Raw genomic sequence first — 22,640 nt, forward strand, 5'->3', positions numbered from 1 at the left:
GATAGAATATATAGCGCTTTCTAAGCGTATACGTACTTCTTCTCTCGATTTGTCCCTTTATAGCAAAGCTTGCAAGCGTTGTAAGCCTTCCTGAACGAACAATGAAAGCAAGGCGAATTGCAAGTTATGATCTCATAATTCCTGAGTATCCACTCAATAAAACAGATGTTTCATTTTAAAAACTGAGAAACAAGCAAACTAGGGATCATACAAGAGCAACAGATTACTCCATAACAAAAAAATATTTTACTCATAAACAAGCATATTTTTATATTTCTGAGATAAACTCAAGTGTCTATAGAAACTTTTGCATTCTACAGTCAAGTCCGCTCCATAATTGTTGCGGGCAATCCCTATGGTTTAAAAGACCGGCAGGCATGCTGGTACGGTTTGGGCGTCGTTATCATTCGTTTTAATGTACTTGTACCGTACATAATATTCAGGTAAATTTCGTCAAAAATAAGAGTAGGGTGAGTTGCAAGAGCTTTGTCGTGATGCTGTTAGAGATAATGTGCAAATTTACGGCAGCTTTAATGATTATCGGTCTAGTGACCGAATTTCACGCAGAATCGGCTGTTTTGGAGCAAAAACCTCTTGATTGGTGGCAACGAGGGGTTTTTTACCAAATTTACCCTAGGTCCTTCAAAGACAGTAACGGCGATGGTGTTGGAGATCTGCGAGGTAAGGAATCAAATATTCTTTCACGATTAGAACTTCAAATTTCGCAGCTAAAAGAATATGTTAGCAGCTAGATTCCCGTTTTGGTATGATCCTCAGAAAATCAAACACACTATACAAGATGGCAGAGAGAGATTATCATGCGGCTGGTTCATAAAACCAGGTGCAAGATTTAAATGGGGAAAAAAACCTACCAATGCACATGTAAAAAGGGACAAATATATATTATTGGCTACTTAATTTTCTGGGAGTTCTATATATAATCAGATTATAGTAGCCACTAACATTATTTTTCATACGTACTCATTCTTTTTTTGAAGAAAGACAATTTGAACACTAATCGGGAACAATGAGGTAGAACCTAAAACTGGTGGTCCGATAACTAAAATTAAACATTTTATACTATTTTCCATTGTAACCAATACAGCGAGAGTCTGTTTATTTCTTTTTAGCATGATAAAAATAATTTTATTTGTAATATGCGGTAAATTCTCATCAGTTCATCCAATAGATTTTTTTTTCAATGAGAATCAATTTTTTTAGGTATAGCGGAAAAAGTATGGTATTTAAAAGATCTAGGCGTGTCAGCGATATGGTTCAACCCTATATTCGATTCTCCTGGCTTGGATCTGGGATATGACATTTCCAACTACACACGTATCGACCCCCTTTTTGGGACTTTAGAAGATCTGGAGTACTTGAGAGACGCTCTTCATAAAGCAGGTTAACTTTTTTGAAAGTTTTATTTCTCATATCTATACTGAAAATTATTCAGATATCCTCTCACCAAAAACTGATTAATTTCTGCTGACGAGAAAAAATACGGAAAAATTATAAACCTCTAATTTTTAAATATTTTTGGGAAGACGTCATTCCTCCATGCGTTCCTTATTCCGTTTTTCTTTTAAGCGTTTAGATGGATGGATGGAATTTTGTTGTTCATACCTTATTTTTATATTTTATGCGATTATCGAAATAAAGTTATATCAGTGTAAACTTCGTCCTGAGATATATCTGCCGTTTTTTAGGGGAAAAAGTCACCACGTTGAATTATTTTCTTTTTTTTTAAGAAATTTTACAACACACTTCTCTTCTATAGTATTCATGGATAACTATTGTTTAAACGTCTCTGATTTCCAGAAGAATTTGTGTTATACCTTAAAAAGACAATTCTATTTGTTTGCCGGTAGTAGGAATGTGCCAGGACCTTACTGACAAAATTTGGAATTTCCAGGAATACGGCTTCTGCTGGATTTTGTCCCGAATCATACAAGTGATGAACATCCATGGTTTCAGTGGTCTATCAAAAAAGTCGATCCGTACACAAACTACTACGTTTGGAAGGACGCCAAAATGGTCAATGGTCAGAGAAAACCACCAACTAATTGGGTGATTATTCAAATAATTTACTGAATATTATAAATTCCTCATCACCCTGACCATTAGTTGAGGTTAGCGGTGTTAAATATTCACCAGTTTATGTTCGCCAGCTTATGAGGAAGTATGCAATGCTGGAGTTTGAATATTGCCCTACTAAGATGGACTCATAGAATGCGTATCGGCGATCTGAAGGTTAAATATTCTAACTTTAAACTTTTGATCGTCCATTATAAAAATCTATGCTAATCTGTGCTTTGCATCAGGTAAAACAATAACCTCATATTTTAAAGAGAACATTTTTAGAATCAATATCGTTTTAATATTATCATGAAAAACTCCATTGAAAAAATAAAAATAAAAAAATAATAGCGAGTACAAGACTTTTTTGCTCTGTTCATACAGATAAGCGAGTTCGGAGGCTCCATGTGGAAATGGAACGACGAAAGACAACAATACTTCTTACACCAGTTCCACCAGAAACAACCAGACTTAAATTATGAATGTAAAGAACTTGTTCAAGAGATGATGGTAAGTGACCTAGCTTTCTATTTATAGTATCTTAATTGAAAGTCGTGGCAAAAATCCTAAAATAACCATTTTCAAACCACTTAAATGAATACTGCTCTTCATCCTCGCAGGATGTTGTCAGGTTTTGGCTGGACCGCGGTGTAGATGGGCTGCGTTTAGACGCCATCAACTTCATGTTTGAGGATCCGCTATGGAGAGATCAAGAGCTTCTAGCGCCTGATCTGGACCCCAACTTTTTCTTGAACTACAATCGATCAAGGACGATGGATCAACCAGCCACATACGAGATGGTCACGAGATTCAGAGAGATTTTCGACTCTTACAGTAAAAAAGACGGCCGAACCAGGTAAGGTCAAACGAATCGTGCCGTTAGAAAATTTTAAATATTTCTACAGAAACATTAATGACTATTGCAAGTATGGATATTATGTTTCAGGGGACCTCTAGGATTTTTTTAAAGTGAAATTCATTTAAAAAAATATGCAAGAAAACATGTTTAATTTTTAAAATGTTTGTAAGCGTCAAAAAATCTCTAAAGAGCATTTTGACACCCTTTTCACTTAAATGTAATTTATTGTTAACTTTTGAAGCCCCTTAAACATTCATAAAAACACATTTTTTTAAGGTTGATTTTTAGAAATTTACATGTTGTTTAAAATTTTTCACACAAAGTAAACAAATATTTTTAGAGGTACAGAGACTTTCACCCCTAGTTATAAGACTGTTGTTAAAGCTTCCGGAAAAAAAAATTGTGTGAATTTCGATACCAAGATTCTTGCGCGAGACCACTAGTTTTGGATACCAACTATCGGAACAAATCCAAATGTTTTAATTGCAGAGTAATGATGACTGAGGCTTATACAACGCTGGATAAGACACTGGGTTTTTACCAGTACAACGGAAAGCCTGGCGCTCACATGCCTTTTAATTTCTTTTTCATCACGCATGTCAATGGACGGTCGCCCGCAAAAGATTATCAGAGAGCTATCCAAGGCTGGATGCAGGGCATGCCAGCAGGACACTCGGCTAACTGGGTGGTAAGATAATCAATGAGTATCAAATCTTAGTTTCCAAATAGTTTTATAAATGTTTATTAGTACATTTTTATATCGGCGCTTAACCGCAATATGGGCATGAAAGGAGTCCAATTTTGATTTTTCTTGCTCTCTGATATGCGTAGACATTAACTTTTACGATGTATAATTTTTCTCACATGTAGAATTTTCTCTCTCTGAAGAAAGTTTAGTCACCCTCTATTTCATAGACATGTCACATCTTTTCTTCTATACCTCTTCTAGCGCTCAATGGAAGTGATTAAAAATAATTGTTCCTGTGTGTAAAAAACACGTTTGATCATTAAGGCAAAATGCATCATGAAGGAGCATCACCTAGAAGGTCGAATTTTTAAGATCTAATGTACAGTTTCAATATCAGATACAATGAGCACTTAAATGTCTTCATGTTATCGGAAAGTGGTAATGCAATTTGAAAGCAGATTTATTTCCGCAACCATAAATCAAGTATTACAAATCACGTTTTAAGATTTAAAGGGCAGAGACAATATAACTAAGTTGCGTGGGATTTAAGGAACCTTCAGTATGAATATTTTAATCCATGCTCTTCACAGATGAGATAAACAAGCCCCACGACACAAACCTCTTGAAGTTGTGATTGCCAATGTTTGATGATTTCCTGTATTGGTTAAAGTCACAGAAGGCGAATCCACTCGAGAATTTTTGCCCAAAAAATAAGAAGTGGTGGTTTTATAATGATGTTATATTCTAATCCTCCATTGGGCTAGGCTTTGATCTCCGCTATTCTAGGTTGAACGTGTGGCCAGGAACTTGGTAGTTGAATGAGGATTCGACCTTAAAGAATTCCTTCATCATTTCAACCTCCGCCCCCCCCCCCCCCAACAAATCTTATTGAGGCAGCTTGCCTCACCTGAAATCGAGGTTTCTAATGAATTTAAATGAAGCAAAAATTTTGTTGCCAACTTAAAAAATCGCCACTGAGCTGATAGAGGCTCGAAAAATAGAAAAAACCACGTAAATCGAATTACAAACCCATGAGCATCGCAAAAGCCGATAATTCTATCAAAGGTTGAATAGACCCTGTGTTTTCTCTCAGAAAGAACTTAATTTAGGTCGTAAGTATCCTAAGGACGCTCTAAAAGTAACCTAGTCATATGATTTTATTCCTCTCTTTTTCTCTTCCTCCCCCCTCTCTCTCTGGATTCTAACTAGATCCATTAGATAATCGTAAATAATAGATAATGGAATGATACAATTATTCAAGCTTTCGTGTGTTGCGCAGTAGCATTCTCAATGGGCCTGTTGCAAACTTTTGCTAGAGCAAAACTAAGAGTTGTTTCTTATAGATAATGCCTCAAAAATCACGATGAGCGCATCGGCAAACTCTGAAATGCACTCATAACTTCACAATCTGCGTAATAAATTTGCGGTTTTTTGAGCTTCCCGCTTCAAAAACGATACTACGGCACAGGTGAACATTTTGTAAGAGGAGTCGTTCCATCGTCGGCAATACTCATCATAGCCGACGCCAATCCGCCAAAACACGTTTGATGGGACGAGATAACACCTGAACTGGATTAGACCAGATAACAATCGGTGTGTTAACGTTCATATTTTCCACTCCCGAATGGATTGACCTTGAACTCTCCTTGAATTACGCGCGGAACTGCGTGCAAGCGTCGGCCATGATGAATATCGCCGACGATGGAGTGACTCCTCTAACAAAATGTTCACCTACGCCGTAGTATCGTTTTTGAAGCGGGAAGCTTAAAAAAACGCAAATTTCTTACGCAGATTGTGAAGTTATGAGTGCATTTCAGAGTTTGCCGATGCGCTCATCGTGATTTTTGAGGCATTATCTACAAGAAACAACTCTTATTTTTGCTCTAGCAAAAGTTTGCAACAGGCCCATTGAAGGCGTTTTTTCCCTTTAGTCAGACTTTCCCTCTGACCTCACTCTTCAATCCTTTCTCCCTCTCTCTCTCTCCCCCTCTCCTCTCCCCCTCTCTCTCTCCCTCTCTTCCTATCTCCCTATCTCCCCCCTCTTCCCTTCTCCATCTCCCTCCCATCCTCCCTTTCCCCTCTCACCCTCTCCTTCTTTCCCTTTTTCTTTTTCTTATTTTTTTTTGCTTGTTGATTCATCTAAAATTCTTGTGATCAGATAGGGAACCACGACAACCATCGGATAGCGGCAAGATACGGTACGGATCTCGTAGACGGCATGAACATGATAGCGCTCTTACTCCCCGGGACCGGGAACACGTACTACGGGGATGAAATCGGAATGGACGACGCAGCTATCAGATTCGACGAGGGTGTCGACCCACAGGCCTGCCAGTTCGACAAGGATTGGTTCAATCGCGTCACCAGGGACCCCGAGAGAACACCCTTCCAGTGGGACACCTCCTTGAACGCAGGTTAGACGTTAGAAAACCTCGGTCATGAGCAGTGACGAATGCCTGCGATAGGATTACGCATATGCTCCCTTTTTCCCTTTTTGGAGATGCATACACTGGAAAAAAAAACTCATTGGGGTACTCAACTCAAAGGTACTCAACTCAAGGGTACTTTTCCTTGTCGATGTTTTTAAGAGTCCGGACTCTAGATCCAATGTGTTTTTTTCCCAGTGTAGGATTGCGCGAATTTTTCTGGTACCAAAAACTCACATATTTGCGCGAATAATCAATATTCAACGAGGAGGCATTAATACGGCGACCTTGATAGTTTGTGGTAGATAACTACATCGCGGAAGACTGTTCATTCCCTCCTCACTTACGGGCATGTCTCTCTTCGATGGATACCTAGCCCTCGCAGCACGAATGGCCCAAAGAGGTATTGTAAACATTTAAAAAGTGAACTGGGGGCCTGCTGAAGCCACGCGGCCGCCAACCACTGACTAAAACTACAGAAAAACACTGAAAAATGTTCAAGTTTTTTAAGAGATGGATGAATGCAAAACCCGGCGGGTGCACCCGAAAGAAAGCGTATATTTATCTCTGATTGCAACGTTAGTCACCGCATTCATGCTTTATTTTTAATAAATGTTTTTAAAGGGCTGCACTCCGTTTTTCTGTAAATTTTCCGCAAATTTACCTAAATGACCTCAAATAATACTATCGAAAATTCCGAGGCAATATTTTTGTTTGTTTTACTTTCTTATAATGTAACCCCCCAAAAATTAAATATCATCAGAGTTCGTGAATCGTTACAATGTGGATATATATTTTTCCCATAATTATGGTAAAAACTGGAGCATAAAGTCAAAAATGCAGTCCTACAGCATGCCCACAGTCTTGTAGACGCTAATATGCGTTTCATGCCAATTGACCGTCTGCACTCTCTGCACTGCGTTGGGTGCAATGCGAGAAGTATTCATGCAGTCTTGTAGGCGCTTATATGGGCTTGACGCCAACCGCACTGTTTGGCGCAATGCGCGAAGTATTTCTAAAGTCTTGCAGGTGCTAATATACGTTTAACGCCGGCCGTATTGTGTTCGACGCGATTGTTCGAACTCGCGTTAGAATAATCGCGGCATCGATCAATAGATCTCAAAAGGCCCATGTTGTGTTGCGACTCCGTTATGAGCATCCCAAAGTTGCTTCGTTTCTCCCGATTAAATATTTTTTCCGAGAAAAGTTAGGACAGTTCTTCCGCAGTTAGGACGCTAATTTTTTACTTTTGAGTTGAATATTGAAATTTCTGATGTTTCCACTTTGTTGTACAGAAAATATTTATGAGAAAACATGTTTCGTCATGTTTAATTTTTGTTTACCTCCTCCACTGGTAAATTTTCAGCCCAGAGAAATAATGCAACTTGGGTCAAATTTGCCCATTTTGGTCATCCATAAGCTGTTCAACCGATTGGTAAGCTCCACTTTGAGCTCAGTTTTATGATTTTTTAGGTTTTTCGACGAGCATGAAAACTTGGCTACCGGTGAATTCCAACTTCTGGCGTTTAAATCTGAAGGAACAGATGCAAAGTAACGAAAAAAGTCATTACAAGGTATATAAGAGACTTATGGATGTTCGAAAGACAGACACGATGCTGTACGGGGATGTGGAGACCTACGTGCTTGCCAAATGGGTCTTCGCCTTTACTAGGTGAGTGGTAGACAATCAAACATTTTTCGTGAGATCGGTGCCAATCGAATAATGCATCTGTGTAATGATGGCAGCACCAGCAAAATTTACCCGGAAAGAAACCTATTAGGTTCCGGGTGCATATTTCAATGGAATTTCAACGCGTTTTGAGGCACTGCTCCACCACGTTCTTCGTTGTTTTTTTAAATAATTATTTTGAGGGAACAACTCTTGTCTTTGCTCTCCTCGAATATAAATTTTTCATAAAATAGCCGTTCAATTTTCATGGAAATAAATCGGGCCCACCAAAGTTCTGGACGGAAACTTTTGCCATGGCTATGGTTCAGTTGAAGCTGATTTCCTTACATTTGGAGGGAACTTTGAACTCGCATGGTCTCCGTGCTGCGGAGAAGGAGTCTCAATTGGACGTAGTTCTATCAAACGGAACTATGTGCATTGAGATATGAGCCCTGAGACCCATAAGAATAAGTGCATTACAGGGCTCACGTCATAATGCACATAGTTCTGTTTGATAGAAATACGTCCAATTTTACTTTTGTGCTTGCATAGACGAGGTACAACATACCCATTAACTCCAGATCTTCGTCACGTTGAGAAAAGAAATGATTCCATTGAAAGCCGACTTTTGATACGGTCCCACATTAAAGAAAGCCTGACATATGAGTCAAATATTTTCACGGTTGAATATGATAGTCCACTGTTTACAAATTTCAATTTTTGATTTCTTCTTTTTTATTTTGTAGGCGTTTGACTGGAAGTGACACCTATGTGGTGGTCGTTAATCTTGGGAGTGACACTACATCAGTCGATCTCTCCGCTTTCATGAGTGATCTACCGGAGACTTTAACAGTCCACACGGGCAGTGTCAATACCCAGTATGATCCGAAGTAAGGGTGCCTTTGTTATCATTGAACGATTTTTTCTTGCAGATATCTGTGCTAATCATGTGCCACGTAGACTTTTGAAAATTTATAAAAAATGGTGATAGGATTATTCCGAGGAATATGCTGTATGTATATGCTCTTAAAATGAGATAATGGGCCACTGGACAAGGTACGAATTTCAGCATTCTGGTACATGTTTCTTCACCAAAATTTCACGTAAAACACGATGTGCACAAAAAAAAATTACCAAAATCAACTCCTTCCGAAGATATTCAATGATTCATAGTGCGTGAATTGAAACCACTCGCTCATGAAAACTCAATGCTCTACTTGATTCACATCGCGCGCTAAACGTTATCATGAACGTCTCTACGATTTAAAAATCTGGCAATCTCAATCTTGACGCTTTGGCTCAGCTATAGCAAATAACTTACAGTTTGAACAACACATGGTGGGAAATGAACATTGCTTGATTGAGAAGCTTGCTGAAACCGTTGTAGTGGGCGATTTGACTCACGTAGAGCTTTGCGTTTCTTGTGAGCGGGCAGTTCAAATTCCTCGTAACCAATGTGAAATAAAAATGTTAATATCTCCGTTGGGAGTTAGTTTCAGTAATTTTCGTTGCGCGAATCATGTTCTACGTGAAATTCTGGTTAAGAAACATGTATCAGAATGTTTAAATTTGTACCTTGTCTAGTGGTCCATTCTGGTTTATCGGACGGAAATCTCTGCGATGCGATTTTCTACGGTGTTCTTAAAAGTTTCCTTCAAAGGACCACTTTCAATTCTAGGGTCAAAAAGGCCCCTGAAGGCCCTTAAGGCTGACATCTTGTTACTTTTTATGCGGGAAAATAGTGTTAACATTAATTATTTTTACAATCTATAGGCGCGTGCTTGCTTGGTCCTTCCATGAACATCAATGTACCTAAGTGTCAATCTGCTAAAACAAATTTATTCTTCTTTTTTTTACAGTGACAAAGTGCCAACTGGTGTATTTTACATGCGACCAAAAGCCTCCATCCTTTTAACCACTGCCCAAGAAGTGCCGCCTGCTGCATATTCGGATTCCAAAACTAGTGGAGTCGCAACAATGACATCCACTTCAATCGGAATAATTGTGTTCCTTTTCACTCATAGGTTACTCCTATAGGCTAATATCCATTCCTTTTATATGTATTTTTATTGTGATTTATAATAATTAAAATTAAAAAGATGAAACAAAAGAAGAAGGAACTACCCGACGGAAATTACCAATGGCGAGGCGTGAATGGTCGTGATCCTGTTAATCGATACTTTTCCATTGGTTTAAATGGCAGATTAATCGACCTATCGCAAATCACGCCACGACGCCACTGGAAATTACACTATGGCTGTTGAATGATAATAAGGGCGCTGAACAATTTGAATTAATTCACACGATTTCCCAGATGGCTGTTATCAAACGAAGTACCTGACAATTATCCCGTTTTAGGGTTAGACTTTGATTTTGTTATTTTTTACTTCAGCTGTTGGCGTAATGATGACGTGAAGGTCAGTAATGCTTGAGAGGATGTCAGTCGCGACCATTTCGTAGTCAGTTAAATTGAATTAAGTACACATTTTTATTCATTTTTTGGGTAGTCAGGATATAAATACATTGTGGGTAATGAGAGTGTTGATAGAAAAGTGACCAGAAAATTCCATCCTTCAAAACTGCATTAAAACTGAAAACAACATGACTAAAAAGGGCTGTAATGTTGTCGAATGTTTCCTTTTACATGTGATTGAAGAGAGGTTCCGGAAGGTTAAATCTACGAGCATATTTTTAAATATCGATCAGCAAAAAATAATCAGCATGCTTTACAGACCTATGTCTAGTTGAACATGAAAGATTCGCACACAAAAATGTATAGGTTTCTTATCTCTAACTTTTTAGAAACTTGGAAGGTCTAATCGTGTGATTCTTTGCACCTTTTTGTGGTCTGTAAACTATCGAAGTAGTGACTGTCTTCTGCACAGTGCAATTGTATACAATAAAATCAGTAATATTTTATTATTTTTTTTTTTTTTTAAAGAAAACTCCTAACGTATACACAACGTTTTGTCTTTTTTTAGTTATAATCTGATTCATCATCTCCAACTTTATATGTTTTCTTAGGCGCTATTTCCAGGATAATTGCGAAAGGAGAGGGAGGATTTACATATGAAATAAAACAACGCTGCAAGTTTTGAAGCGTGTGCGAATACACAATGCATTCTCATTTTGCATGGGTTTCTCCCTTCTTCCTTGATAAAATCTAGATGAAATTCGCATGCTAAACGGAATCAATTTCCACAATAATACCATTTTCTAGATGTAAGATTACCATCATAGAGGAAACCGAACAATTAGGAATGTTTTGGAGAATGTAGGGTGCAATCCAGCATAACAGCACCAACGGTGTTACAATTTTAAAAATAAACCAAAACTAGAGAATCTTAAGATGATTTTGACTTTGCAGAGATTTATAAATTAAAATTAAATAATTCCAAAACAATTTATACAATAGTAACATATTCTACACATTTTCAATCTAGAACGCAATTTGCGTGGATAAGCATCATGCAATCCATTGCAGTCTAATTCTATTCCACATCGCAAAATATGATTCCATTCGTGAGTTGCACATTTGCTTATGCGCTTAATCTCAAGTATCGGATATATTTTGCAGCTTGTCATAAAATGGTTGACAATATTATGATGTCAATAATATATTTTCACTGAAAAACTTAAAATCCTCCCATTGATTCGCTCCATTCGCAATTAATACATATTCTTGAAAGTTGACACTGCTCTTCCTCCTCGATTTAACTTCATTATAAATGTCGAGAGCAGCTTCGATAGAAATCGATAACAACAATTTTTATCGATATTACCGATTTCTATGTACATTTAAATGGACGGAGCCCAGTGTGGCCAGCTTTCAAGAATTGTTACGAGTACACGTCCATTCGGCGCGAGTCAAGGAATCAGGCTGCAGGGCATTCCGCACACCAGCGATATATTCTTTGAGTTTGATCCAAGAGTAAATTATGATTGATGTCAATATCACGAGGAGGGCTTAGGCGATGCTTTGATTTCCGAGAGCCTGAGATCAATTGGAAGTGGACGTTGCATAGGTTGAACTGGCTCTACCGATTGCATGTGGTGTTCCGCTTGGATGGGCTCTTCTTGCGTGTCAAAGACCTTCCCCCTTGCAAATGGGTACTGGTCATTCGTTGTGAAGTAATACGTCCCCCGGGTACTGGAAAATCATGACAATTTGACAAAGAGTGTCTAGAGGCGAATTTATACTATGGATTTGCTGCTGTATAAACGCCTAGGCACACCTGCGAGTTACAAGCTCTTGATGAGAGTGAAACACCAATAGGCAAGGAGAATTTCGATAGCTCGACGTCGAGCGATCGAAATCCTGTATTCCTATCGGTGTTTCACTTTCAACAGGCGCTTGTAATTCGCAGGTGTATCTGCCCCTTCAGTGAATCAAGTGAAGCACAGTGTATATGGGGTCGTGTCCTGAGGCTAAACGACTATTTTGAACGGGCTTGTTTGGTGGGTGAAATTTAGACCTTTTATTTCAAATAAGTTTTTTTCCCCCAAAAGTGCTCTGAGTTGAAGCTACGTCCCTCCCCAGATTTTTGGGATAGTAAATTTCCTTCGAATTGTTTTTGGTGCCGATGGACTGAAATTCAAAAAAATCTCTCGTTTAAAGAAAATGTCAGGGGATTCCAGGGAAAAGAACTAGGTTTTCACCCTGAAAGATCCGAAAACCCCTGAAATCCCTGCTCTTTAACTCTAGATTTCGAATTTTTGAGGTAATGAATGGATTTAGCGATAAGCAATAGGAGGGAGAGGGTATGCCCATATTTCATGTGTATCCAGAACCGCCACCAAAATTCAGGAAAATTAACATAATGATTTTCTCCCAAAGTTTAGTGTGTATCTCCGGCGGTGGTGGGCAATTTAAGAAACAACTTTAAAAAATTAAAAATATTGCGAACTTTAAAACTTTTCTCACATTGACTGAGATCCCTACCCATGGAAGGAAGGGTCATTCTATTCATGTGACAGTGCGATTTTGCAAGTTGGCAACACTGTTTTTCCTTTATTTAAATCCATTAAAAATATCAATTTTAGGTGAGGCAGGGATCGATTGTTTGACATACATTTAAATGGAGGAAAAACAGAGCTGCCAACTTTCAAGAATCGCTACTGTAATGTGAGTACTCCATTGCATACGTGATATCAGTGTTGTGCTTACCTATGGTTCACATGCGCTCCCAGAAGGACTAGCTCGTCTCCTGGGCCAGGTTTACAGAATCCTGTGAGGTGGGTCAAAATACTGAGGCACGAGTAGGCGTAAAACCCTACTTTCGTGTAAATGGATTCAGCGTAGTAGTATACTGCCCGCACGTGATTACAGGAAGAGTCTGGAAGGGGCAAGTAAAAGGAACTTTTGAAGCTTGCTCATGTCTGTGCAATGAGTAGATCTGGTCCTATAAAGTCATATATAAACTGAGGGTTCACTTCAGCCCCAACCCCCTCCTTAGGCGTTTCATATCTCAGAAGTTATGGGTTACGCGTTAACCGTATGATTTTATATTATGGAGCGATAGGAATTTTCCAAGTTAATTTAATTGATCTGGTACAGTAAACCGTTTCGCTGTGTCTCAGCTATACCGCACAATATTTAGAAAAATAATTCCAGAGACCAAAGGAATGAAATAAATCTTGAGTCACATTAAGTCGAATCCGTGAGCATTTACTGAAAATTAATGTCGAAAATTAGAGAAACAGGTGTTCCTCATTGACATGAATGAGTTCATAACAGATAGAGATTGTTTCTCTCATTTAAACTTTCTCTAATCTTTTGTCGCTCATTAGTATTTTCATAGTCATTAAATTATTAAAGTAATTAAAGTCAAACATTTATTTTTTTATTAAAGTCCCATTAAATCGAATCCGTGAACATTCATTGAAAATTATAATTTCGAAAATTATAGGGAAACGGGCGATCCTCATCGACATGAAAGTGTATGCGAGAGATAGTAACTGTTCATTGATAGACGTTTCTCTAGTCTTTTTTCTTCAATAGTAATTTCATAATCTATAAATGATTAAAGCAAGCAAAATCAATTTTTTTTCTCTACGCGGACACGGGAAAGAAACCGAGTCCATCAGTAAAGAACCAACCCGCGTTAAGTTGAATTTGAGAAAAAGAGGTTTGAAGTTTTATTCCTGCATTGGGCTCATTGTGGGAAATAAACTTTAACCTCTCTTTTGCAAACTAATTTCTGTTTTTTTTTTACTTTCATTTTTTGGCAGGAGAAAATATACGGCTAGTGGAACTCAAAAACAATCTTAAATTAGTTATTGCGAAGATGTGGGTTGGTTCCTTTCTAATAAACTCGGCCGCCATGACGAATCCTTTGCAAGGAAAAAAATTAAATGTTGATTTAGCATTCATACTGTTAAAAAGATGTCCGACAAGTTTCAAATGCTGATTTTACATTTTAACAAATGCTAACGTAACTACGCCCGCTGCAAAACGAACTAATTAAAATGTTATGTTAGCATTTTTATAATGTAAAATCAGCATTTGAAACTTGTCGGACATCTTTTTAACAGTATAAATGCTAAATCAACATTTAATTTTTTTCCGTGTGCGTGTTTGAACAGCTAACGATGTTCTTACTCGTGCCACATCCAGGCTGTAGTAGAGCATGATTGGCGTAGAAGTCAACGTGGCCGATACTCGTGAGTTGTCCTTTGTAGCCGGCATTTGTGTGATAAACGTCCAAAAAGTCCGCGTCGGTGATGTCCAGTCGTTCCTCTGCGTATGTCGTCATTGTGTCGAACAAAGGCCACGCTGGATCCAACGCTGAAAAATAAAGAAGGAAATTGAGTACATAAAGGAATTTTCGATCAAGATGTAGGTCATTGTAATTTAGACTCTTGATTTCCAGACGGGAAAACTGATTTTGAGAGTTCGAGTTCGGGTTTTAAAATTTGAAAATCTTCGATGCTGTTTATTGTGGTTTAAAATGTAAATGTTTCACAGCATCGGCCAATTTCTGTCGATTTTCTTAATCTGGCGCATGTTTCAAGCTAGCGCATTAATGTAAAAGTATGCGTGATTCTTTTTGGTGAGATGGGAAAGTGGGATTTTAAATTCACCGAACGAAACCATGTGCGAGCTGTATGCGGGACTCATGAGCCGTGACATGAGCGTTGTGGACAGGACTCATGAGTTAAATGACGTCAACCTGAATTTTCTTGTCTCCGTCGTCGCACTGACGTCACTGGTGCTTTACAATTCCCATTCATTCTTACGGCCTTCGACTAACTAGCACACCTCTTCTTTACCACCTGGTCCCGTTCGGCAAAAATACACCTAATTCGACTATGAGTCTGCGACGGATATCGACGGTGAAACTCCCAAACCACGTATCTCGGTTTGCAACGTTGCAGACTTACTGTCATACTTTATTTTTTGAAAGAAAAACTACTCAACGTACATTCCCTAAAATATCTGTGATTTTTCTGCTCTGTGCAAAGAAAATTCTGTGAAAACCACACGGAAAGATGTTGATTCACTTCCAGAAAAAAATTAATAATAGGAGCGGAGATTTTTAAACACCGCAAACGAGATACGTGGTTTGGGAGTTTCACCGTCGATATGTGATTTCGATATACTAACCCGTGATCCAATATGGTTTGCCGATGGTAAGTTTATGGGAGATCTGACTCATGACCTGGGCCCCGAGGCTGAAGCCGATGAAATGGATGTCCTTGAGTGTGAACCAGGTCTGGTGCTGGAGAAGGGCCTCGATGAAGAGGGCCGAGCAGTTTCCGACGAGGGCGACGTTGCGGGCCGACTGGGTGTAACACGGCTGCGGACACAGGCGCCCCCAGTTGATGACGATGATGTTCACCGGGTCCGGCATCCTGTTGTAAGCTGCGCCCACAGACACCCAATATTAGTCCCTAGAACCACGGCAGTCTTTCAAAAAACTATTCCCTTGTCATCCGTCGGAAATGGCAGTTCCAGCGATGGCATGCTCTGCACGGAGAAAAACACTTCGTGCGTGGGACCCAAAGGTTAGGTCATATGGATCTCTGGAATTACTTCAGATGTGAGAACCGAAGTCTCAGATGTGTGATCCGAACCTCGACAGCTAGACCTAAAGTGTTCAGATGCTCAATCTGAAAACTTCAGAGATCCATGTGACCTAAACTTTGGGTCCCACACACGAGGTTTTCTTCTCCGTGTTTGCACCCTTCCGCACACGTACGGTGGGGTTCCGCACGACGTATGGGTCGTAAAGATCCGCATCCCTCCCTCATTTCTTTGACGACGAGTCAGAATGAAACAACACATTGAAATGCCTTTTCTTTTCTTTTCTTTTTTTTTTGCTTGCTTGTAGCTTGATGTAACATCGTTTTTTCCTTATTTGACAGAACATTTTGTCACCCCTCTAACGTAAGGGCGTGTCTCAATTTCCACAGGAGCCCTGTTTCACGCATGATTTCATGCTTTCTGGGGCTCATTCTTAAATCGAGATAAGCTCTTACGTCAGAGGGGCGACGATTTGAGGGGCTCGGAGGACAGGACGCATTATATGTGTAGTTTTGGAAGTTTAGGTTTAAGTAAAACTGTCTTATCGCCGAATTCAATTTCAGTCTCAAAACGTCAGTTTGAACTCTCTATCCGCGCCACGAGGATCCATGTAATTTCGAAACTTCAAACATGCATGTCTCGAAGCAGCAAAAACTACACTTATGCGCCTTGTCCACCAAGGCCCTTGATTGCATGCGCTTATCTAGCTCAAAACTTTTCACGTATATAGGTTTGATTCTGTTTCTTTGTTAAAACCATTGATTCTATGCAAGACTGGTCTGGTGGGTTAATCTGGTCGTAGTTTTGCGGTCAGACTGGGTCGATGTCAAGTTCACCTGCTGAAGACGGAAGTCATTGGTCGCCGATCAGTCTTTATTTCGTGAATTTGACCTTTTCATGAAAATATGTTCCAAACTTATCAAAAAGTTAGACAAACATGTTACCAAGATAACTTCTACTCTCCTGTTGACTCTTATCAATTTCAGCGTGTGAAGAAGGCATAAGGAGCATAGATACTCATTGTTCGATTCTCAATTCCACGTATTATCACCGCACCTCCATGGTACTTTTAGGTAGCTTATATCATCGAAAAATTTGCGAAAAGTTAAAGTAAAGTTGCGCCCCTGCTGAGTTCTTGATTGATACTTTGATGTAAATGTATTATAAATTGAAAACATTCATTTTTTACTGTTGAGTTACTTCAGGAGTTTTTTGTGCGTTTAACAAGTTTGGGTAAAATTTTCATAAGGAATCACATCTTATTGGAGTCTAATTTCAATCCTCTCTTTGTGACTCATTTAGCCACTCGTTTAAAGTATTAAAGTATTAATTTAAACTTTTGAAAGTATAACTTACCGTCAATAAGCTCTGGGTTGGGAGCATAATGCAGATGCCCAGTGTACCCGTGACTGGAAACAATGACTTGTTTATTTTTGATGAAAGGTGCATTCTGTAACGTTGTTGTATCATTTTCTTTCAACTGGTAGCCATTGTAATTTTTTATCCGCCTGAAAAACGATACAGTCATTATTCCAAATTATTAGTATATTGTGCTACAGTCTTCGCTTTTCTTAAATAACTATATTTATCCAGTCAAAAAGTGAATACAAGAGTCCAATAGTAATCCAACCTCTTCAGAGTTGCCTAAATTGGCACTTAATGAAGTGAATACGTATCCACTGACTTTCTCCTCTCTAGTGAGAGAATTGAGTTCCCTTACAGGCAATTAATCACATGAAATTGTGTATCACTATAGGACCAATACGTTTCAAATCAGAGCTGAAATTCGGCTATTCTTGTGCACCTCGTGCCACGCGTTGAATGTGATTCTATTCCTATTACAATGCTATTTTTCACTGACTCGCTGTGTTTTGAAGGTTGTTTAATATAATGTAGCTCTCATCATATTCTGTAAATATTAGGAGTGATATTATTGAGATTGGATCTAATATCTTTCAAGTCCGACGGCTCTTTTGTCACTTCATTTCGCCTTGTTAAGAGAACGACGTCCTCCTATATCATGCAATAAGATTATTGCAGTTTAAAAGTTTCGTTTCATTCAGATCGCCTTCATTTCGCAGCGTAGACCGCTTCAACGAATTTCATGTATGATAAGTTGTATGCGCCTGTAATTGAAGGGGTTTTTAAATCCACGCGATACCAGTGTATGCCTCGCCACTACGGTATGGAGATAAAACACATTTTTTAAACGACTTTCCTTAAAGTTGCATTACTTCTAAACACCTGAATGATGATTATGATCTGTAATAAAGGTATTAACACAAAAAAAGAGTATAGATTCTACTTCACATTCATACCACTCTGCTTGGTAGGGAGGCACTGGTATGAAAATTATTTCCGGATTTCATTTTGAAATTCTTGGCAGTGAAATTAGGGTCCACTAAATTACAACGAACTTCTTCTTTTTGTTTTACTGTCTCGTTTTAAAAAAATCATTTTTGTACGTCCCTTCAATGTAATAAAATGTTGCCGAAATTATTATTTTATACTCCCAAATGGTCATTAATAATATGTACCTAAACGCTCTCTAAAATCAATGAATGTACGACTGAGTTTATTAAGAACACATATAAAGAAGCCTCTGGCTCAGCACAAACCTGTTGTAAAGATGGAAGGTAATATTTACATTCGGACATTCTTCTGGTGGTTTGGGACAGTTTGATGACCTCTCTAATACACCTATACTGAACACATAATCACTCAGAATAATTGTGCATCCTGAAACAGTGAGAAAAATATTTCAAAATCAGACACAATTCACTGTATCTTGTTGAGCTGATGCTTTCATAGTGCTGCAGTACCAGCATTTTGTTCCTAGTTCAAAATACACGGACTGAAAAAAAGTTGCAATCAGCTGGTCTTTTAATATTCAGCTGGAGGATTACTTAAGCATGCAATAACATTGATTCAAAAATTTTGTCTATCCAATGTTATATTCATGCGCTAAGTATTTTAATGGACAATTTGAAATGTTTTAATTGGACTTTGAATATCTCAACACCTTAAAAAATGCATAGCATCGTTTGTTTTGATTTGTATATACCTACTTTCTTTGAAGAGGGCAATTAAGGGGATGTTGCCCGTATCCACAATTACAATTTGACCTTTTTGGGCGGGCAATTTTTGTAAGTTATAGGAACATTTTCGAGATTTTTTGAGATCAGTCCCCCCTCCTCTCCAACCTAAAATAAATTAAATCTTATCGCTGCCAAAAGACTTTCATCTTTCTCCACTATTTTTCAAGAATAACACACATATTAATGTAACAGCTTGGAAGCCCTCTCATCCTTTATCGTGCAAAAACTGGTATTTTGACTATCGTTGACTTTCCCACAGAGGCGGTGGATACCGTTTTTTTCGAAAGATTTTCTTTTTTTGCCGCAAGTTGGGCTCACTTCACCGCTCCATCAAACAATGTCTCCGAACAAGATAAACACGCGTGTAGTTAATTAATAATAATTACTCCTTCAACGTTGCGGTGCTTGACATGGAACGATATCGTCCAGGTCTGTCGACGATTCAATTTGTCTTCGCGTCGTTTCCCGAGGCTAGCCTCTTTTTCTCACTGGGGAAGTTAAGAATGTTTAAATATCCTTATGCGAATACAACCTGAAGTTTTTATATATTCACCGTTTGGGAAGGTCAAGGCACTGCAAAAACTGAAGAAATGTCGAATAGTATCGCTGCAAAATGTGTTAAACCGATGCAAAAAAGGCGCAAATAAACTTTTTCATTGCCTTGATCCTCACTAGAAAAAAAGTGACTTTGGGTCTTATAAAAATATTCGAGACTTTGTCGTTGAGAGGAAATTAATTTTGATTCAAGCAGGAAAGATGCTCATATCGTCGTCTCCCCACGAGGGAACGTAACTCTATCCCAAAGTTGCCAAATTAGCTCAAATAATTAATTTATTTTACAAAGTTGTACCTAAACAATTTTAATCAAACATTTTTCTGATTTCGGCATGAAATCTGAGGCAAAGTCAGTGAAATTTTCAGTGAGGAATGCTCAAGATTCTCCTAGATAATATGTAATTTGCGAGGAGAAATTCGGCAACATTGGAGTTGTTGATGCTGGCAAAAGCCCTGTCGTTTTCGAGGCAGAAGTTGGTCGATAGTTTAAAGTGTCACGTTCTTTCGTGAGGGAAACGGCAATATCAATACAAAAGGCGTTTATACCAAGCAACCATCTGCCGGATTTGAGTGATTCTAAATTGGCGATTCAAAAAGTAATTAATTTTCTTGATGACAAATTCAAGTATTTTTTCTCAGTGCAAGCAGAGGTTATTGAATTCTCAATTTCAGTGGGCAAATACTTTTTTCGTCAACCATGCACCGAGAAAAAAGATTTGTAGAATTTACCATTCCGTCACGCTGTATTTTACACAGCGTCAATTCAGAGTCAATGCTGCCAGAGGAAAGGTAAACATACTACATACTGGTACAGGTAACCATTCCTCTGGCAGAATCGACTTTGAATTCACGCTGTGTAAAATACAGCGGGAAGGAATGGTAAATGCTACCTATCTTTTTTCTCGGTGTGGTTTGGGATACTGATTTGCCTTAAGCCAATTTTGAGACTTTTTCTTATTTTTCTTTTCATTTATCGGACATTAAGTTCTGAAAGGCGACTTGAAATGGAAAATTAGTGGTATGAGATGCACTGCAGGAAGGAGGTAGAATGGAAAAGAGACAAGAACAGAAATACAAAACGAGATTGGAGTCATAACAGAGCGCGGCAAGAAGCGAGGCTAATGTAAATACTACACCTCTCAAATATCAACAATAAGGGATTAACAACTTTCTACCATTTGCGATATAGTGCGTCGGCATACTTTTTTACATAATATCTCCCCAAACACTCATGAATAGTGTAGACAACAGACGTTTTGGCGGTCTAAAATATTCTTAGCAGTACCTATTTCGTTCAAGTAATTCTTAATTTACTTCATTTTTGCACGGCTAAAAAGTATGCCAGCTTCGTAAAAATTCAACCAGTTAAAGGCGAAGAGGAAAAATATCTCGGCCTTTAGAGGAAAATAACAGGTGAGATGGTTCTTACGCATATTTTTATGATTTGAATAAAACACGTAAAATTGTTGTATTTTAAAAGCTTAAAATTATATATATCGATACAAAGCAACGCACTCTCCTCTAGAAATTGCTAATAAGAAAGGGGATTGGAGTATTTGATAAGTGTTCATGGAGCACAGTCCGAGACAAATTACCATCAAAATATTTTGGTAAAAACTTTTCAGAAGTGCGTCTCATTGATATTTCAATTTTCAAAATTTTTCCGGCGAGGCTCCTCTGCTTTTCCTTTGGGTGCAGGGGGAGCACCCATGACTCCCTTGATGAAATGCCCCTCTAAGCCTGTTCTTACAGGGTTAGGAATTGCAGTTGAAGAAACGGAATTTTAAGTAATAAAACTACTCTATGTTTGACTTGAAGCTGAATATTGTTGCATTTTGAAGCAGCTTTACATACATGTCCAGTAATGAACTAAAGCGATAGCAATTAGTACTCTTTCAATCACTATGTGTAGAATTTTTTTCGTCAAAAATTCAATTTTACTCCAAATTTGACGACATATTTCTACAAGAAATAGTCCCCTAAGTTTTAAGGGGTTTTTTTTCTTTCTTTCTTTCTTTTTCAGGTCATCCCTCCGATTTTGGAACACTAATTTACGAACACCGTAAAGAAACTTTAGCATGCTCTTGCAATGAAAATTCACACTGCCTTTTTCTTTAATAACTTACCAATGATTATTTTAAACAACGGTAGGGCCATTAATAGCTTTAAGTAGTCCGGCGGTTCAGGTTGAGTGGCAAGCGGCGAGCTTTGAAAAGTAAAAGAACCAAAAGTAACGGGGGGAAAACTAAATCCGCACTATCACATCCGCGAGGATCAAAGATTAGCTCACCGCCGAAGAATGAGGGACGAGCCGGGAATGAGAATCAAAGAGAACGGAAAGCGAAATGTGAAAAACCGGAGGTTATGTACCGTGATCAGCGCGCGACATTTTCAAAGCTCTGGCTGCGCAGCTGGCCGCGCGAGAAATATGTGTCCACTTAACGCCCGGTTTGCCACCTTCCAAGCTATCGTTCACGCAAATCTGACGTCGCACAGTGAACGAGCATTCGAGTTATATCGACCATCGGTGAGCAGACGGAAGTTGAAACCAGCAGTTGCGTGGCCGGGGGAGGAGAGAGTGACTTAGGGTGTTTGACACCCCCCCCCCCCCCATGACCACAAAATTCCTCTAGGGAACATCAATTTCCGTAATTTTTAAAACATGTTAACCTATGACCCCCCTCCCCCGGGAAATTTGTAACCAAGACCGCGATCGCTCCCATGAAAAACTGGCTATGCCACACGAACCAATATGAATCAGTTGTTTTCCAAAGAGAACAGGTCCAAATCTCGATGAGTCGCAGACAGCAGTCCTTTCATGCAAAGCCAAGGCTCATGCAAAGACGGCTTTGTTCCCTTTTGAAAACAACCGATTCAGATATACATAAATGAAGAATTTCCATATAAATATTGATGGCACGGTGGTGAATAGACGAAATTCCTAGCTTTTAAAGCTCCAATTAAAAGGAATACATAAAAAGGAATGACGAAGAGTTACAATGATAAAAGAAAGGGTAATGTATGATAGGAAGGATGTAGACACATTTTGAAAGGATATTCACCCTCGTAAATATATGTCAGTATTTTTTTATTTTTATATTATAATAAAACCAAATGCTATGCCATTCATTTTCTAAATTATTTTCCTGTAAATACAATAACGGTGGTTGTATCTAAATGCTTCTAAACCAAGGAAATGAGAGGACAAAGACCTGTCTTGGTCATGTTCTTTTCAAATAATTT

At 38.6% G+C, this 22,640-nt stretch overlaps 2 protein-coding genes across 2 annotated transcripts; one reads left to right on the plus strand and one right to left on the minus strand.

The window, feature by feature from the left end:
• Positions 1-315: 315 nt before the first annotated feature.
• On the plus strand, positions 316-10,637 carry LOC140225962 (maltase A3-like). Its single transcript, XM_072306003.1, has 10 exons — positions 316-681; positions 1,222-1,401; positions 1,913-2,067; positions 2,461-2,586; positions 2,697-2,932; positions 3,425-3,623; positions 5,782-6,037; positions 7,523-7,721; positions 8,465-8,608; positions 9,578-10,637. The coding sequence occupies exons 1-10, from the start codon at positions 495-497 to the stop codon at positions 9,753-9,755; spliced, it is 1,860 nt and encodes a 619-aa protein (XP_072162104.1). The 5' UTR covers positions 316-494; the 3' UTR covers positions 9,756-10,637.
• Positions 10,638-11,062: 425 nt separating this feature from the next.
• On the minus strand, positions 11,063-21,832 carry LOC109043318 (pancreatic triacylglycerol lipase). Its single transcript, XM_072306005.1, has 7 exons — positions 21,524-21,832; positions 18,363-18,483; positions 17,101-17,252; positions 15,325-15,582; positions 14,320-14,505; positions 12,886-13,054; positions 11,063-11,868 (listed from the first exon to the last, which is right to left on the minus strand). The coding sequence occupies exons 1-7, from the start codon at positions 21,552-21,554 to the stop codon at positions 11,673-11,675; spliced, it is 1,113 nt and encodes a 370-aa protein (XP_072162106.1). The 5' UTR covers positions 21,555-21,832; the 3' UTR covers positions 11,063-11,672.
• Positions 21,833-22,640: the final 808 nt, after the last annotated feature.

The sequence above is a fragment of the Bemisia tabaci genome, unplaced genomic scaffold (assembly GCF_918797505.1).
Source record: "Bemisia tabaci unplaced genomic scaffold, PGI_BMITA_v3".
Taxonomy (NCBI): Eukaryota; Metazoa; Arthropoda; class Insecta; order Hemiptera; family Aleyrodidae; genus Bemisia; species Bemisia tabaci.

Excerpts from the sequence above, each read along its gene's own strand:
- LOC140225962 (XM_072306003.1), top strand. The coding sequence starts at position 495 with ATGCTGTTAGAGATAATGTGCAAATTTACGGCAGCTTTAATGATTATC. Across the intron at positions 2,068-2,460 it reads GAAAACCACCAACTAATTGG|ATAAGCGAGTTCGGAGGCTC; the intron begins GTGATTATTCAA and ends CTGTTCATACAG. Across the intron at positions 2,587-2,696 it reads AACTTGTTCAAGAGATGATG|GATGTTGTCAGGTTTTGGCT; the intron begins GTAAGTGACCTA and ends TCATCCTCGCAG.
- LOC109043318 (XM_072306005.1), bottom strand. The coding sequence starts at position 21,554 with ATGGCCCTACCGTTGTTTAAAATAATCATTG. Across the intron at positions 17,253-18,362 it reads ACCTTCCATCTTTACAACAG|GCGGATAAAAAATTACAATG; the intron begins GTTTGTGCTGAG and ends ATCGTTTTTCAG. Across the intron at positions 13,055-14,319 it reads ACAGCCTGGATGTGGCACGA|ACTCTTCCTGTAATCACGTG; the intron begins GTAAGAACATCG and ends TGCCCCTTCCAG.